The 18,494-nt window shown below is 45.7% G+C and overlaps 1 protein-coding gene across 2 annotated transcripts in view; it reads left to right on the plus strand.

Moving 5' to 3' along the window:
* Positions 1-18,494, plus strand: part of GALNT17 (polypeptide N-acetylgalactosaminyltransferase 17) — a 443,754-nt gene that overhangs the window by 392,135 nt on the left and 33,125 nt on the right. For both annotated transcript variants that reach the window (XM_077140206.1, XM_077140207.1), the window contains 2 exons: positions 15,264-15,449; positions 17,898-18,035. In XM_077140206.1, the coding sequence (XP_076996321.1) occupies positions 15,264-15,449; positions 17,898-18,035 (324 nt within the window). The remainder of the gene's footprint in view (positions 1-15,263; positions 15,450-17,897; positions 18,036-18,494) is intronic.

The following is an 18,494-nucleotide window of genomic DNA, read 5'->3' on the forward strand; positions in this document are numbered from 1 at the left end:
CCCAGGCCCCTACCAGGATCTGCTAAATCACAGTCTCAGGGAATAGAACTTGGGCATGTGTGCTTTTTTCAAAAGACCACAATTGATTGGGATGCAATCATTCCAGGTCAGAAGTTTGTTATGTGGGAGACTCTGACTTAGATCATCTATATCCCACTAACCAGGACCTCAGATTTTGGGGGTTGGCAGCATTGCTGAGCGCCTCGGTCATGGAAGTAGGCTCTTCCTAGACTTCCGACTTTGGTGTGACAGTGAAGAGAACGGGAGTGAAATTAACCCAAGTTTAAATTTGAGTAAATGTCTTGAGCATGCTCCTTAACCTCGCAGAGACTCAGTTTCCTCATCTATAACTTGGGGATAATAGAAGGACCCTACATCATGGGCTTGTAGTCATGAAATAAAATAATGATTGCAGAGCACTTTGCGAAGTGTCTGACGCAGAGTACAAGTTCAGGATTGGCCACCGTTGTTGACGGTAAGGATGTTCTTGCAATAAGTAATGAACTGGCAGTGGTTATAAAATGGCAACAAATTCTCACTTCCAAAGCAGGTAAAGCATGTTTCTGGAAGTTACAGGGCAGCCGAGCAGCCGAAACACATCCCCATGTCCCCAGCATCAACTGTCCCCCTCCTTCTACAGGATGGGGTTAGCATGTCCCCAGGGAATGGGGACCATCTGCTTATGCCCCTTCCATGAACCTGCTGTTATTAGTGGGGAAAACATTCAAAGCCTCCTTTATGACACAGGATAAGAGTTGCTTAAAATATTTGCATGTTGGGGGGTGCAAGGGTGGTTCAGAGGTAGAATTCTCTCCTGCCATGCTGGAGAACTTGGACATGTGCACTCCTGGCTGCCCTCACTCCTTGCACAAAACCTAGCATCTTATTCTGCCAAAGAATTCACTTCCTGTCAGTAGCCCAGGAGTTTTTTTTTTTCACTCCATATAGAAGCGTTTGTTTTTTTGTTTCTTTGGTTGTGTTTTTTTTTTTGGTATCCTGTATGGCAGGGTCGCATTTCATTATTTTTCCAGGTGAGTATTCCGTTATTGCAGTACTATTTGTCAAATTTTCGTTGGTTTGTTTTTTGCGAAGTGCATGGACTGGGAATCGAACCCATGTCTCCAGCATGGCAGGCAAGAATTCTACCTCTGACCCACCCTTTCACCCCCCAACATGCAAATATTTTAAGCAAATCTTATCCTGTGTCATAAAGGAGGCTTTGACTGTTTTCCCCACTAATAACAGCAGGTTCTGCAGTTTCATGGGTGACTGCTTCAAGTTCATCAAGAGTACATTTTCAGAGAGAAGATTCTCCTTTATATGACAGTCTACTAGGTTTTCTAGCACCTTCTAATGGATCTTCCTATCCAGGATTCCCAGGGCAGTGCCCTGGCATGTCCTTAAATTCAAAGAAAATGTAAGAAATGCCTGCTTTCTTCCCTCCTCCTAAGTGCTCCTGAGAGGTGACAAGATAATGCGGGCGCAGGTGGCCTCTGTTGGGAAATCCAGACACAATGAACTTCAATCAAAACAACAGATTGTGTTTCAGATAACTCCAGGACAGAGGCCTGGCTGGGGGAGAGGGGCGAGTGGGGGGAGGCTCTGAAGAAACTCTTAGCTGATGGTTCTTTAAGGTTTTAAGATCAGTGCTCTTAAATGGCACTTCAAGAACTATCAAAACCCAACCACACCCAGCATTTTTACAAAAGGCAAAAAGGATGTATTGGGAATAATGTCATGCCATTCTTAAGTTGTCTCTGAACCAGAAAATAGATAGACATATTTTGGTCAAGTTAACTCCCTTTTGTTGACTGAGATTTCTATGAATGGGTAATGTGCCAACATGCGTTGTGTCTAACAGGCTCTGTGGGAGCCAGGCTACAAGCTGTCTGCAGCAGCAGAAGTCAGCAGGTAGGAGATGACATTTTAGAATTGTTCAAATAGACCCCAGGCCTAGAAGACATGCTGGACACAGTATTAGGAGAGCTAGAACAAAGCAACTCCAGACAAAACTGTTTAAAATTTTAAAAGACCACTTCTCTTTATCAGCTCAGCTTAAGGTTATCATTCTGGCTATTTCCAAAACATGAAACTGGTCCCAAGCAGGGCAATGAAATGAATAGAATGGGGCACATCAGTGACATTTTCGATATCCAGGTGCAATACCCAGCTTCTGGAAGCTGAGAGATGGATTGTTTTCTGGGAGAGAAACAGAAATAAAATTACCTGATTGGAGGGAACCTTAGAGAGGCCACTTATCTCTATATACTTAACTCATTCAAGCATAGCATTCCTATGTAACATCTTAAACATTTACACTATATTTTAAACACAAACTACACACTTAAAAGCCAAAATTGGGAAAGAGGGTGTGTACAGGAATTAACTCTAGCTACTAGAACAAGCAAACCTCTAAATCTCAGTGACCTAACACCACAATAAGAGCCCATTATGGATCTTTGTTGTTAAGTCCATTGTAAATATCTTGCTTAGCAAGTGGCCTCCCTTGTGGTCATTCAGGGACCCAAGCTCCTTCCATATTGTGGCTCATATACCTTCAAAAGGTGGCTGCCAAGGTCTCTGTGCAGTGGGAAGGAGAGGGTGGAGAAAGTGCACTAGCTTTTCAAGCCTTGGACCACTTGCCTCACTTCTGCTCATCTTCCCTGGTGAGAACGATCTTCATGGCCGCTGGGAGGCTGGACATGTAGGGCACCCAGGAAGCAATGGCACCTGTTTCTCAGTGCTTGCCTCTGAGAATCATCAGGCATGGGAGCTGACACAAGAAGAGGTTGGCCCAGATGCTTCCCATAGCCATAGCATATCTGTGTTAAGTTTGACGATGGATGGTTGGGGGCCCAAAGAGAACTTCACACTATTCTCTGGTCTACTGTGGACCAAAATAGAAGTTCTAAAACAACAAAAAGGATGGGGGCCAATCATTTTCTCAATGTACGAACATCCCCTGCGGTTGTTGGGGTAACATCTTTTCCTGATCAAGCCCTCGCATTTATGTTAAAAACAAAATGAAAACCCTAAGGAGCTTGAGAAGTTAACTGGTATTGTAACTCTTCAACATGAAAGTAGCAGTCCATCAGCTGCAGGCCAGGATTCATGTAATGGTGCTGAACTTCATTTTATGTCTAGAACAAAGTAAACTGGGATCTGAGTGTGTCTTTCCTCTGCTTTAAATTATTCATCATTACCAAGAGCAGTGAATGGCACAGCAGACTGAATTTCTGGTCCCCAGACTTTCCTATGAGGATGGTTCCCCAGCCCCTAAGGCCTTATCCCCAGATCCCTTTTGACCATCAGTAATGACTGGATTAGCATTTTGCCCCAAGTCTTTGAGTTCTGATGCTCCATCCTAGAATACGGAAAAGAATCTCCATCCTTAGATTGCCTCGTCTCTTTCAGAAGCTCCGTATTTCCCTGAAGGTCCATGGCTATCTCAATTACAATGGCCAATTTTAAACAATTAATTGATATTCTTTTGGTTATAGTTTGTATAAAAATAAATGGGGGAGCAGAAATGTGAGAAGCATTGTGGGGGAACTGCCAGCCTTGGAGGAAGCAGGGACCAACCCAGCTCAGGAAGGCAGCACCCCAGCTACTCCCAACCTCTCAGCATCCTCAGCTCATAGACATTTCTCTCTGGACTTAACAGCTACCTGCAAGGAACTCAGTCTTCACCCCTTGTGAGTAGAATGTGAGGTGCAATCCCATCTGCTTATATTTAATTGATCATTACTTTTCTGACTCTCTTTGTCCTTTGCCAAGCCCAAGAACTTGAGTGTATATAAGTTTATGGCCTGTGACTCCCCGTATGTTACAGTTCACAGAGCAATTATGTAAGCTCCAGCCTTTATCTCAAGGCTATAGGAAAAACAGAGTGAGGGGTTGAAATCCCCCTCCACCTGGAAAACCCTACTTATGAGGTCCCTGCCACAAAGGCTGGTATATTTGCCTCTTAAAGGAACATGATAGGAAGGCAGATCGGAGACCTGAATCAATGCCCAAATCCTCCTGCCCCTACTGAAACTGGAGAGGAAAAACATATGTGACACCTCCTCACATCGATGATACCTTCCTCCCACCCCCCAAATGGACCCAACTGCCAACATGAGTGCCCTGGAAGGGTTGCTGAACAGGTTGGCTTCTAGACAGAGGCCTTGCCAAACCCGAGAAACCCTCTCCTGGAATTGTAATTTGAAGCTCTGAGTTATGGGTTCCATGCCTAAATGATCTCTATATCCCTGGCAGCCCTTAGCTCTGAGCTCTAGTCTTAGTAGAAATTGCCTAAATGTATATGGCACTGGATTGAATGCTGAAAAGAGGTAAATTATTAGAAGTGAAAGGCATCAGGCTGGGTGCTAAGAATACAAAGAGCAATGAAAGGCTAATACCTACTTAGTTGGAGCTTCTCATAGGAAGAGGGGAGGGGCCAAAATAAGAAGCAGGTGAACCCAGCAGAGGTGGAAGAAGAGAAAGTGGAGCAAGGAAAAGCAGATGTGGGGGAGACACAGGTCACTGAAAAATGGGAGACCCATTGAGGTAGAAAAAGAGGGAATGTAGGGAAGGAGAAAGGAGGGCAAAGAAAGGAAGGAAAGGATTGAAGAGAAGATGGAGAGGACCAGAGGTAAACATATTTAAGTAATTTCTGAGGCTACATTTAGCTCTCTTTATAACACCGAAGCCCCTACATGTGTCTGGCAAAAACAGTCTCTCTGGCTGGAATAAACTTTCAAGTGACAACCGTAGACCAGACACCATTCTTTTTTCCTCCAGTGTTATTCTTTTAAATGCATAAACAGAACAACAAAAACGAAAAGAAAAGAAAAAGCCCTCCAACACCCCTTAGACACTCCATAAATCAAACTGCTTTCAATATGCATTTCTTTTCCTCTTCTGAATTGCATGCCATTCACCAAGCTTTATTTTAATTCCTCATCTTGTATTAAGAGAAATGACTTGCGTCGACTGGCAATATAAACCAGGTATTTAGGAGTTCTCGCCACAGTGGTACTTAAATTGACATATGTCTCAAGGTCCATATGTGTAAATCCTATTTCTGAGAAACAGAAATAAAGATTGAAGATTGAAATTGAATTTTTGCAAGAGGACTTTAGGAGGAAAGCCATTATGTATCTGTCCAATTTAGTAGAAGAGAATATACATTTCAACTGGGAAAAGCCAGGTTACCTTCTCCAGGAGGGGAGAGATGAGCTCAAGAGGAAAGACTGGTCTCAGGGAGTGTGCTGGTTTGAAAAGATGTATGTCCCCTAGAACAGCCATGTTTTAATCTAAATTTCATTTCATAAAGGCAGAATAATCCCTATTCAATACTGTATGTTTGAAACTGTAATCAGATCATCTCCCTGGAGATGTGATGTAATCAAGAGTGGTTGTTAAGCTGGATTAGGTGACGACATGTCTCCACCCATTTGGGTGGGTCTTGATAAGTTTCTGGAGTCCTATAAAAGAGGAAACATTTTGGAGAATGAGAGATTCAGAGAAAGCAGAGCAGAACGACACAGACACGAGAAGCAGAGTCCACCAGCCAGCGACCTTTGGAGATGAAGAAGAAAAATGCCTCCTGGGGAGCTTCATAAAACAGGAAACCAGGAGAAGAAGCTAGCAGATGATGCCATGTTCACCATGTGCCCTTGCAGATGAGAAAGGGACCCTGAATGTGTTCACCACGAGCCTTTCCAGGTGAGAGAGAAGCCCTGACTGTGTTCGCCATGTGCCTTCTCACTTGAGAGAGAAACCCTGAACTCCATTGGCCTTCTTGAACCAAGGTGTCTTTCCCTGGATGCCTTAGATTGGACATTTCTATAGACTTGTTTTAATTGGGACATTTTCTCAGCTATAGAACTATAAACTAGCAACTTATTAAATTCCCCCTTTTTAAATCATTCTGTTTCTGGTATATTGCATTCTGGCAGCTAGCAAACTAGAACAGGGAGCCATCTTTTTTAGGAAGAGGGAGTCTGCCCCTCTGGGAAGTGGGTTGCCAAATAGTCCCCCCCAAAATTGATAAGATATGAATAAGTCAATAATCTCTGTTCTTTTGGATCAGATTTTACCACCAGACAAAAGGCAAAAAAATCTCTCTACTTGGGTTACCAAATAGGGTTACAGACTTAATTTCTGTGTTGACAGTTCCTCCAGTGTTGTTTTTAATGATGCAAATGGGTTTAAAGGGCTTCTAAAGTGACTTCAATCTGACCCACGTAAAGGCAGAATTTCCCATCTGTGAGTAGGAAAGCATTTGAGGACATCAGGAGGGGAAAAGAGAAAGGGGCAGAAGGGGGCAGAAACCTCCAGTGCAGGCTTCCAGGTTTTGTAGGGTCTGAAGCTTCTACAACTTGGGGGACCCTATCTGGAAATGGAGTTCGCTACAAAGGCCAGGCCTTGAAAGCAGTAAATCCACCCCTACTTGGGTGACTGCTCTAGGGGCTACCTGAGCCTCCATGCCCCAGAGCTCCTTTTAATCCAGACTTCGAGGAACTGTCGGTCAGAGACCCACAGGAACCCATGAGCATGGTTACCTAATTCAGGACTCTTTGACTCAGTTCCCACCCCCACCCCCTTCTTTTATGGGATAATTTTTTTTCTCCTATGTTCCAAATTCTCCGGAAAGTTATTAGGCACTCTGTATGACAATTTTTTTCTCTCTCCTGAGAGATGCCAGTGAAGTGAAACAGGAAATCTCTTGATGCTCAAGGTATTCGTGCATACTGACTTGGGAAGGAAGCTTGCTGGAAATAGATCAGAGGCCTTTAGAGAGAAAGTTTAATTTTCTGCACCACTTTCTGGCTGGCTAAGCGGCGAGCTCCTGTGGAATTCTCCCACTGAAGGCCCCGTTTTTCTCACTCACGTGGAGAAAAGCCAAACATAACTTGGGAAGGCAACAGCGACACCTGTAACACATCACAGCCAGGTGGCCCCGCCCAAGGGAAGTAGGAAGCTGTGTCTTTACCAGGTGAACTGGAGACTGCAGTGGTGACCACCCAGGTTTGGCTGAGAGACCTGAACTGAAAGCACTGGAGCCCGTAAGGACCCTGTGGGTGGGAGAGACCATGCCCCTGGTCTGAGCAGGCTGGGGGCAAGGATGAGGGAGCACAGAAGAGCTTATCTGAGGGCCATCCACATGCACACTTCCCAAGGGGGCTGGAGATTTGGGAGTGGGGGTGGCACAGAGGCCAGGCCTGCCAACTTCTCCAGCACTTGATCAGGGAGAGAACACCTGCCGGAGACTTAATCCAGTCCATCCTCTCCTTGGGCAGTGCTGGGAGCATAGAGAGCACCTGGGCCAGAAATCTACCTGCATCTTTGGAGTAACGATGATAACAATGACATAGCTGGCGTGCAGAGTGCTTCCTCGGTGTCATGAGCTGTTCTGAGCACTCGCCATTCATTGTATCTCACGTAAAGCTCCCAACAGTCCTGCGAGGTGAGGACAATTCTTCTGCACCGTTCAGATGAGAAGCAAGGGCTGGAAGCAGGCTGCCTGGAACCCAAGACCCTGCCAGGGACCACGCCACTGGCTGGAAGACTCTGAGCTGTGCCCACACCTTTGCATCTACAATTTCAAGTGTCCCTCACAAGAGCTCTGGGATGTAGGTGGGGTGGGTAATGCTGCTCTATTTTATAAGAAAAATTGGGGGCTCTGAGCAAGGAGAGGGGGGAAGTGACATGTCCAAGTCACACAGCTTGACTTTGGAGCAAAGTCAATGAGGACATTCAATCCAGGACAGAAATAGTGGTCTCTTGCTGCACAAGCCATTCCTCTACCCCTCACAATCAGCTCCTCAACAGCTGTAGAGCCAAGGGAAGGCACTGTTGTATGAACTGACCCTTGAGTGATGGAGCCCAAAATGAGAGTGAGGAGAGGCAGAGAAATCTCCATAAGGCCTCAGCCAAATGATGAAAGGACAAACAGCTCAAGTAACAATGAGCAAAGGATCTGATAGACATTCTTCTAATGAAGATATACAAGTGGCCAATAAGCACACAAAAAGATGCTCAGTATCATTAACCATCAGGAAAATGTAAATCGAGTCACAATGAGATACTATTGCATATCCATAGGATGGCTTTAAAAACAAGACAGAAAATAACAAGTGTTGGCAAGGATGTAGAGAAATTAGAATCCTCATATGCTGCAGGTAGGGATATAAAATGATGTAACCCCTTTGGAAAATAATCTGATCATTCCTCAAAAGTTTAAATAAAGTCACTGCCCCTTCTAGATATATGCCCAAGAGAAATGAAAGTGTATGTCCACATGAAAACTTAAGCAAAAATGTTCATAGCAATGTTATTCATATTAGCCAAAATGGAAATAACCCAAATGTCCATCAAGTGATGCGTGGATATACAAGATGGAGGGTATCTGTACAATGGAATATTATTTGGCCATAAAGGGGAATGAAGTGCTGATACCTGCTACATGGGTGAATCTTGAAAATGTTATGCTAAGTAAAAGAAGTCAGACACGGAGGGCCATATATTTTATAATTCCACTGACATGAAATATCCAGAATAGGCTGGACATTCCTCATAGAGACAGAAAGTAGATTAGTGGTCGCCTAGGACCCATCGCCTAGAGAGATGGGGCAGTTAGGTGGGGAGTAGGAGGGGGAGACTCCTATTGGGTACAGGGTTCCTATATGAGGTGATGAAATGCTCTAAAATTGATTATGGTGATGGTTGCCTAAGTCCATGCATACATTAAAGACCATTGAATTGTATACTTTTAATTGTCTAGAATGTGAATCCCATCTCAAGAAAGCTGTTACACATATTACAAAACACCTCAGCCCACCAACACACATACCTGCCACGACACCCTAGCCTGTGGCCCCATGTATTAACTCACTCCACATTTTGCATCTCCTCCCTGTTCTTGGTGCTTTGCCACCAAATGCTCTGCAGTGTCTCCTCTTCTGTCTTTTGACTTGAATCTTGCTAGGGATCCCTCACTTGTAACTTTGATCCCACTCTGCTCTCTGCACTACCTCCCTGAGAGCTTGCCCTGCCCCTGGCCACTCCTACTTCCCCAAAGGCTGGTAGGCAGGCCCCCACCTTCATTGGTCTTCTAGGTGGGGTCTGGATAAGATGCTTCCCTTGTGCTGGACTTGGTGGGGATTCAGAACAAAAGCTTTCAGAGTGGGCAGGCCATGGTGGCTCAGCAGGTAGAGTTCTTGCCTGCCATGCCAGGATTCAATTCCTGGTGCCTGCCCATGCAAAAAAAAAAAAAAAAAGAAAAGAAAACTTTCACAGAGAAGGAAAAGTCCACAGCTCTCCAAGAAAAAAGCCTGGCATTCAGCAGCTTAGCATACAGAGTTTTGACTATTTGTGAGTCCTGCTGAAGACCCCAACAGAACATCGTCGTCCTTGTAGCATGAGCTTAACTCACAGTAGTATAAGACAGGTGTGCATCTGTGTCACACAAAGTGTGAGTCCAGTATCTGCAGCTCAAAGGAGCTATCTTCTTTTCTACTCCTCCTAACATCCTGGGAAGTGATCATTCTTGTTGCGTGAAGTATGAAAAATGGCCTCCAAGGCAACAGAATAGGAGAATGTGAGATCTAAAAAAGTGATGGTTGTTAGCCAGAAAGAAGTTTGGGGCAAATTAAAGGAAGGATTGATAGACACAGTCATGGATTAGATCTGTGATCTGGTAGTAGCTATCTTATAGCCTTTGTGAAAACCAAAAAAATGTCAAGAGATGTGTTCAGTAAGTAGCCCAGGGAGTCTCACAATTACCCAACAGGTGAAAATACAGCTTCAATGAACACCAAAAGGCTGCCTTGTAGTTGAGGATATGCACAGGAAACCCACGGCTCCGTGGAGATCTGACTGGGAAGTAAAAGAGAGGGCTAGTCAGCATTTCTGAATGCATTAATTTGAGGATTCCTGGCAGTCTCAAAATTATTCCTCAGGAAAGTGAGCCACTGGGAGGCAGCTTCTGGAAATGGGGTTCTCCATTAGTGAAGCCCCCCAGTCCTGCAGGGTATAAAGAATTACAGACTCCCAAATGCCAGAGTTGAATGGAGGCCTGGAGAATAGTCTCCCGTACCCCATTCATAGATGAGAAATGTGGGGTCCAGAGGGTGAGGATGAGCATGCCCAAGTTCTGGGAGAAACTAGAGCTAGAGAGTAAAATGATTATTTCTTCTCTCCGTATCTCTCAGCTGGTGCTAGAGGACATGTTGCCCTTGGGTCCGGGGTGGGCTGGGCCAGTAGGTGGTGCCTCACTAAAGGGTGGACTTGCATCCCGAGAAAGGGTGCCAGGGATCAGAGGTCTCCGAAGCATCAGGATGGGCTGGGTTGGTGGGGGAAGTAGGAGAGAGACTCAGATCCAGGTGGTGGTGTTTCTACAAGAGGGGCCGTTGGCTGGTCCATTTTTTCCTTTCTCTGCCAATCATGTTGTACCTTGTCTATTTCCATGTTGTTCTTTATTTGGTTCCTCCTTGCCTCCCTCCTATGTCCTCGTTCCAGATAATTCCATACAAATTGACTCTAGCCTCCTTCCATTCATGAATGCACTCATTCATTCATTTGATGGGAACTTTCAGGGGCCTACTTATGTGGCAGCCGTACTTCTGGGCAGTGGGGAGGCAAGTTGCTAGTTCCTGCTCCTTAGAGCTAACTGCTCAGGAAGAAGAGAGAATTTAATACACATATACACACACACGTGCGTGCACACTCAATAAACTACACCTGTGATAGGCATTCCATGAACATGTAATAAGAGAATCTGATCTTAGCTAGGGCTTCCCTCAGGAAGTGATGATTGCACTAAAGGCTGAAGGACGAGCAGGAGTTAGCCAGGCAGGTAGGCGAGGAGTGTTCTAGGTGGTGGGTGGGGGTCTAGCACCACATGGGATCTGAGGCCAGAGGAGTGTGGCACATTGGAAGAATTAAAAGAAGGCCCAGGTGGGGTTGCTGCAGAGTTGATACTGATGGGTCAAGGCCCTTGAAGGTCACATTTAAAATTGGCCTTTTTTCCAAGAGCAGCAGGAGCCACTGAAGTAGTCAGGGCTCTGGACAGCAGCACTCTGGCTACCACGTGGAGGTCAGATTGGATGGGTGTTTGTCTGGGAGGTGATGGCCGTGGTCTGGGGAGACATGGTGGAGCCTTGGGCAGGGAGATGGTGGAGGAAGAAGAGGTCTGATGGTCGCAGTGGGTGTGGAAGGAAATAGAAGACGACGAGAGAGTTAGCAGGTAGCGTTTGCAGGATGTGCCGATGAAGAGGGAGCGAAGTGTAAAGCACGGACCAGGCTCTCCTTCCTGCTTATGCAGCAACCCGGGCTCAGTGGGTGACTGGGGTCCGGGAGGGAGGGGACCCAGAGCCTTTGTGTGCAGGGCTTTCTCCTGAACGGGTATCCAGAGACAGCATCTCCCGGGTGGTGTTTCGAGCACCTGGAGAAAAGTGGATTTTGCACAGTGGTGGTTGATGCTCACTGTTCACAGTCCAGTGACTCTCCCCGGATCATTTCGGCTCCAAACCCACTTATTCCTGAGCAATATTTCCTACTGCTTTTGAGAAACAGCTGGTCTCTAAAAATCGTGGGATAAGACCAGAGCTTGAATATTTCAATTCTATGAAATGAAGTGAGAACAGCCCCTGACTCTTAGACAATGATTTCCAAACTGGGGTTCACAGATGATATGTTGGGGTATAAGAGGGAAATATTAGCACACACATTTTTTACACATCATATCTATTTATTAACTCCAGATTCTAACGTAAGAACTGATTAAAATTGTTCAAGAATAAAGTGTGTTTCCAAATTTGTAGAGGTTTATACACAATGAGGTGTGTAGTGAGTGCAAACAAAAATACCACGACTTAAGTAATCCAGGGTTTCAGTTTTCTTGCTTTCTGGGAAAAGCAGAGGCTGGTGAATTCACCCCCAAGTGACAAAGTGCGTGTTCTCCAGCTCAGAAAGGCAGTGGCCCAAGAAGCGTGCTTCTCAGTTCTTGGAGGAGGAGCTGGTTTGAGGCTGGGCTGGGCCACAGCACATTTTAACGATGGGGGCTGGTGCTTTCTTGAGGCCACCAGAAGGAACAAAATGTTACCACATGGCCTGAAGCAGAAGTGCTTGCATCCTTTCACCTGGCAGTCAGGCTCCCCTGGTCATTCTCTGACACCTGAATAGCATTCACTTTTATGTCACTTTAAAGTTTCTTGTGTAAAATATATATTAGGACAGTAGCTGTGTGCATAATTTTAAAATAAATAAAACACTGGAGGGCAGGCTTTAAAATTTTTTCAGGTAAGGATGCATTAATCAAAAATGTTCAGAAGGCACTGTCTAGGAGAACGGTAAAATATAAATGAAATGTCATGTGGGGCTGCCTTCTTGGTTTCCTCCACCTCTCCCCAGCCCTGCCAAGGCAGTGGCTGCAGGCTTCCCTCCCTCTCCTTCCTTGCATGGGGAGAACGTGGTCTGCTCCCTCCTGACTCCTCTGGAATTGTCCCCAGCTTTCTGAACTTTGGCAGGGCATGTCACTATGCTTAGCTCCTTCCTGTTATATAAAATTGAGCCATAAAATCACAGCTTCCTTGGGAAAGATATTAAAGGTCCTCTGGTCTAAAACAGTCATGTTGGGGGACTTTTAAAAACCTCCTGGTGCCTCTGTTTCCTGCCTGGAGAATGTGAGTCACAGGCTTGGGGTGGGATCCAGGCATTTGCATTTTTTAAGATTCAAGTCAGACCGGTGTGCCTTTCTTGGTGTTTGGGAGGCTTAGCTAGGTTGGGCAATCTATGACGTAATCAAGCATCTTATCCTCCTCTTGAAGGAAAGGCCATTGAGACTTCTGCTAGGAAGATACGGAGAACATATTCAGATATGGAGAATAGCCAGGCTGTGGTCCAGGGGTAATTATGGAGACACCAGCTTCTACCTTGATCGATCACATTAATGAGTTAGTGCAATATTTTTAAACAATATGAGTTGAATGAATGAATGAATGAATGAAAAGCACATCAAAAGATGGGCTGAAACCAGCATGTCCTTGACCTTGACCACTGCTTTTCTAGAGTGACGCTGAAGAAATTCAATCCCATCCATTGATGTTCTCCTCCCAGAGGGTGCTTTCCTCTTCCTGCTGTCAACTGCCAAGGAAGCAGAAGGGGTGTGTGGCCTGCCTAAGGCTTCTCATCACCTGGAATCTTGTGACAGTCTCTTTACCTCCCCCTCCCACACCCCAGGGACTGGAGAAGTAAGGACAGGCTTTCGGATCAGTGAATGACACTATATCCGCTGGCGCAGCAAGAAACCTGGGAGTCATTCTTCACCCCTCCTCCTCTCTCCCTGCCATATCCAATTCATTACCAACTCAGGATGAATTTGCCTATGAAAAAATCCCTCAAATCTGTCCACATTTCAACTCTCTATTCTGCCATCTTAGCCAACACTACCAACTTTTCTCGCAGGGGTAACTGCGAGACCATCCTGATTCCTTTCTTTGCCTTCCCTCTCCCCTGGCTAATCTGTTCCCCATACTTCAGCCAAAGTGATCTGATCAAACCCAAATGTTCCAGTGGCTCCGCATTCAGGACAAAGACTGATTTCCCTTGCATGGCAAATAAGAGCCCTGCCTGGTTTGGACCCTGGCTTACCCCTCCAGCTTCATTTCTCGTCCCTCTTCCACCTTATTTTCCGAATCCGCTTTGTGAGGTACAGTCACAAGCTGTTCTTTCAGTTCCTTGACTCTCTCGTGTGTAGTTATCTCCTGCTGTATAGATGCAAATTTAGTAACTTAAAATAGCACCAGTTGATTCGGCCATAATTCTGAAGTTTGACAGTTTGGGCTCAGATCAGCTGGGTGGTTCTTCTGCATTGACAGTCAGTCGGTGGGCTGGTCGGGGGGTGCTTGTCCCGCGTGGCCTCTCTTACATGTCTTGGTCCCCTTCCTCTCTCATTACGTGGTCTCATCCTCAGCTTCTTCATAGCATTGTAATCTATGAGTTCCAAGAGGGAGAAAGTGGAAGTTCTGCTAAAGACTAGCTCGGGCAGTGCAAACCATCACTTCTCCTGTTAATTAGTGCCAGTCATTAAGTCAGCCCAGCTCCCAGGAAAGGTGAAATAAGCCCCACCTCTTGATGGGTACAGCAAAAGCCACACTGCTGAGGAGTGTGGGAGGAATTGTTGCTGCCGTCTTTCCTGTCTGCCACACCACAGTCCCTCCCACACAAACTCATCACAGTCGCGCTGGTTGCCGTCTACGCTTGGGTCTCTTGGCTGCTCTCTCTATTTCTTTCCTTCCAATTTCTAATTTAACCTTCATGTTTCCTTCCTTAGGATGCTTTCTCTGTACCCATTGGCTGCATCCTTTTGCTGAATGCTTTTACTGTGTCACTTTTCTTCATGGAAGTTACCTCCAATTGTGATAATGCACTTTGACGTGAGGTTGCTTGATGCGGTGTCCTCACAGCAGGGCAGTCTCACTGGTCCCTGAAACTTCTCTGTACCTTCTTCCATTTCTCTCCACCAGTACCAGGAAGATCAGTTCCACAGATTAGTTCTTCTTGGAAATCCAAAAATGCTTAGTTTTCCCATCTGGGACTAACGGAAGTTGGATGGTCCACTTTTCCCTTGCAGTGGGGCCTTTTGTGTTTGGACATCTGCCACACTTGTGCAGAAAATGGCAAGTCTCACTTCCTTGGACTTCTGCATCCCTTCAAGGCAACACGCATGTAAGCCTGTCTCCTGAACATTCCAGTAGCCGTAGGTGATGCCCGCACATGATGCCACATTGGAGTGGATGCTGCTAGAAAGCTGGACGTATGTCCATATGTCTCCAAATTAGATCATATTATCCATGCATAAGTAGACCATGGTACATCTCTTGCTGATGTGAATAAAGCTGGACTGTTATTTTTAGTTTGGTTTTTCCTTTCTCGATCTGCAGGGCACACTAGACATCGGAGCTTCTTGGATGCCACTTATACACTATTTAGAACTTAAGAAACCTTAGGTTTGTGGGCATTCCTCTCCCAGAGCTGGATTCTATAATCTAAGCCATATTTCTAGAATAATTCACCCACACCTTCTCTTCTACCTGTTTTAGTCAGGTCAGGTGAGGTATGCTGCAGTAACAAACCAATCTCAGTGGCTTTCTACATTCAGATTCATTTTTCATTCAGGCTACATCTGCTGAGCCACTGCTTTTTCAGTCTTGAGGGAGGGGGCAGTGGCTCCAGGGATTTCTTTTGGGCTCATGACGTCCTTGTGTCTCCAGGTGTGGCTCTGTGGGGGCAGCATGGAGGTCCTGCCCTGCTCGCGGGTGGCGCACATTGAGCGGAAAAAGAAGCCATACAACAGCAACATTGGCTTCTACACCAAGAGGAATGCTCTCCGCGTTGCAGAGGTCTGGATGGATGACTACAAGTCCCACGTATACATTGCGTGGAACCTGCCACTTGAGGTAGGCCCGGCATCCTTTCTCCTGTATCCTAGAGCGGCGGACCTGTTCCACAGGTCACTGATCCATTTAATAAGCTAATGGTTCCTCCCCAGAAAGATGCTCAGACTTGCAAAATTATGAATGAATTTTGAGAGGGGTCACAGACCTCCATGTTCTAGAGCTTTCCACAGGGACTGGCACAGCAGAAATCTCTAAATCCAAATGGATTAGGAGATGAGAAGGGTCTCATTATGTTAACCTTGGCTTTATTATATTAACCCTACTCCTGCACACACCTCGTGCCTGGAAAATTTTTGCCCCTGTTTTTGGCACCAGAACCTCGCCATGTGCCCTCATCGTGTGCCCACCCCAGGAACGCCAGCTGGCCCCTGCTTGTGTATGCCAAATCCCTGGATTACATGGAGCTTCTGCTTGCCTCCGAATGTGGCCTGGGGAAATTCCCATGTCATTACAGCTGGTTTGATCCCAGTTCTGCCCCTTGCCAGTTACAAGAACTCAAACAAATCCACTTATCTTCTCTGTACCTTGGCTTCTTTAGCTATAAAATGGGGATAATAAGAGGTGCCCCCTCCTAGGGTGATTGTGAGAATTAAATGATCTCATACCATGACATGCTCAGGACGGCCCTGGCCCAGGGTGTGGTCCCCAGGTGATACTCATGGGCATCCTGAGCCCCCCTCCTGCAGCACCTCAGGGGACCGATGCCCCCAGCCACGGCTCAGCTAATCTTAGCCAGAGGGCCCGCAGATGTCTGCGCCGTGCCCCGAGTGAGCCCCGGGAATGGCGCCCACTGAGAAACGGCAGCCCACGCATCTCAGGAGGCTGCAGCCCAGAAGAGCGGAATTGGGGTTGAACGTGCACATGGATGGATAAAGAGGGTAAAGTGGAGAATTCATGTCAGCGTTGTTATAGCTCCTGAAACACCCTTCTAAAGAACTGAAAACCACCATATAGACACATAGCACTTTATAATTGTGAAACTTTAAGTGTTTTTCACCTGTTGTTATTTTCATAATTATGATAAAGCTGGTAACATTTGGTGACTGCTTAAATGCTCCCAAATACACAATAAGTTCCTTATTTGCATGATCTCATTTGCTCCTCATAACAAGCCCATGGCACAGAAACTATGTGCCTCAGTTGCTCTGAAACAGGGATGGTTGTAAGATCTTTCTCCTAGGGCTGCTTTGACAATAAAAGCGAGGCTTAGAGTAGAGCTTAGCAAACATTACATCCCTCATAAATGAGAGCCTGATATAAGCCTATTATGATGTCCACTTGACATATGAGGAAACCAAAGCTCCAAGAGGCGAAGGGGCTTTGCTTTAGGTCCTCCAACTGGCACATAGGAAGGCAGGGAGGTGAACTTGGCTCTTATTTTGCCCCTCCATTAATTTGCCACTGACTTCTCAGATCTCACTCTTTCCAGGTGCTGATACTGACTTCCAGGTATTATTAGCTTTGTTTTGCAGGTGAGGAGTAGTAGAATGGTGATCTGACTTACTCAAAGTCCTAAGACTCCCAACTCTAGCCAGTGCTTTCTCCATCATTGCAGACAGCCTTCTGGTGCCAGAGGCTGCAGGTACCCTACCAGACCTTTTTAAACGAATGACCATTTTCATTAATCATGCTAAGTGCATCAAAAATCAAGAGTTCAACATTATTGCTTAGGTTTGCCTTTGAATTTTTAATACCTTTGACATTTAAAGGGATTTTCCTTTAAAAGCACCATTTGGCTGCCAAAACCTTAATGAAATAATTTGAACACGTCTCCTCAGCTCCCCAAATGCTGCCTGGTCGCCTGACATTCTAGAAGGAGCATCCTGTCTGTCTCCACTAATTTCACGACCATCGTGTGGATCAGTCTGTGGAGTCATATTTCAGATACTTTAGTTTCCCCTGTCAGCACACAGCAGCCCATTACAGGCTCATTTCTGTAAAAGCAGAGTGAATTATTCATTAGAACAGCATTACAAGCTTTGCAATGGAAAATTATTTTCACTTCTGCATATAATGAACTTCACCCAGAGCCAACCAAGGGGGGAAATTGTACATGTATAGAAAAGAAAGACGGGAGGTGGTTGTGGGCATTTATTTTCTTGTCTTAATCAAATAATGCCTCTAATAATTGGATGATAAGGAGAGGTGGGATATATGGAGCTGGCAATGTAAGTCATTGGTATTGTGTGCTTGGGGAACCCTTTCACACAGCCATAATGAGGACAGTCAGCTGCTGTTTAGAGGCTTTGTGTTGCATGCTCATAACCAAACCCAGGGAGAATTCTCTAGCCCAGTTCTAGATGATTCCGGTAGGTCTGCTTAAACTGACCTCTTGAGTCAGCCTGAGATCTCTCTACGAGGGTTTTCCTGAGGGTGCCTCCTCCTGTCCCCCCATCTCTGCCCATGTCCCTGCAGTACTAATGCCCCGTCTCTTCTCTCTACTTTCAGAATCCAGGAATTGACATAGGTGATGTCTCTGAAAGAAGAGCCTTAAGGAAAAGCTTAAAGTGTAAGAATTTTCAGTGGTACCTGGACCACGTATACCCAGAAATGAGAAGATACAATAATACTGTTGCATACGGGGAGGTAATTAAGACCACGCATGCTCTTGGCTTGGATTGCTGTTCAATGTGCTTGCCATGAATTGTGTTGCTGGAGGAAAGCAGGGAACAGAGTCATTCATTCATTCATTCATTCATTCAATACACATTTTTTTGCAGGTGCAAGCCCTGTGACAGCAAGGCTCTCTTAGGTTGGTGTGGGTGACAAATACAATAGACTTTACAGTGAGGCATGAACAGAAGCCTGGGCAGCCTTCTCTTTTTGAGGAGCGGGGTAGACAATGAGCTGTTTGGGACATTTGGATTTTGAGGTGCTCTGGAACATGTAAGTGGAGACGTTGAGCCTTGAGTTGGGTATAGAGTTTGTAGTTCAAGAGAAGTGAGAACTGGAGCTGTGCATTGCTGGTGCCACGGTCTGGCATCACCACCAAAGAAAGGACAGATGGGTTTCTCTGCAATTTTCTGTAATGAGCTAATATTACCT

This window comes from Tamandua tetradactyla, chromosome 23 (genome assembly GCF_023851605.1).
Source record: "Tamandua tetradactyla isolate mTamTet1 chromosome 23, mTamTet1.pri, whole genome shotgun sequence".
NCBI lineage: Eukaryota > Metazoa > Chordata > Mammalia > Pilosa > Myrmecophagidae > Tamandua > Tamandua tetradactyla.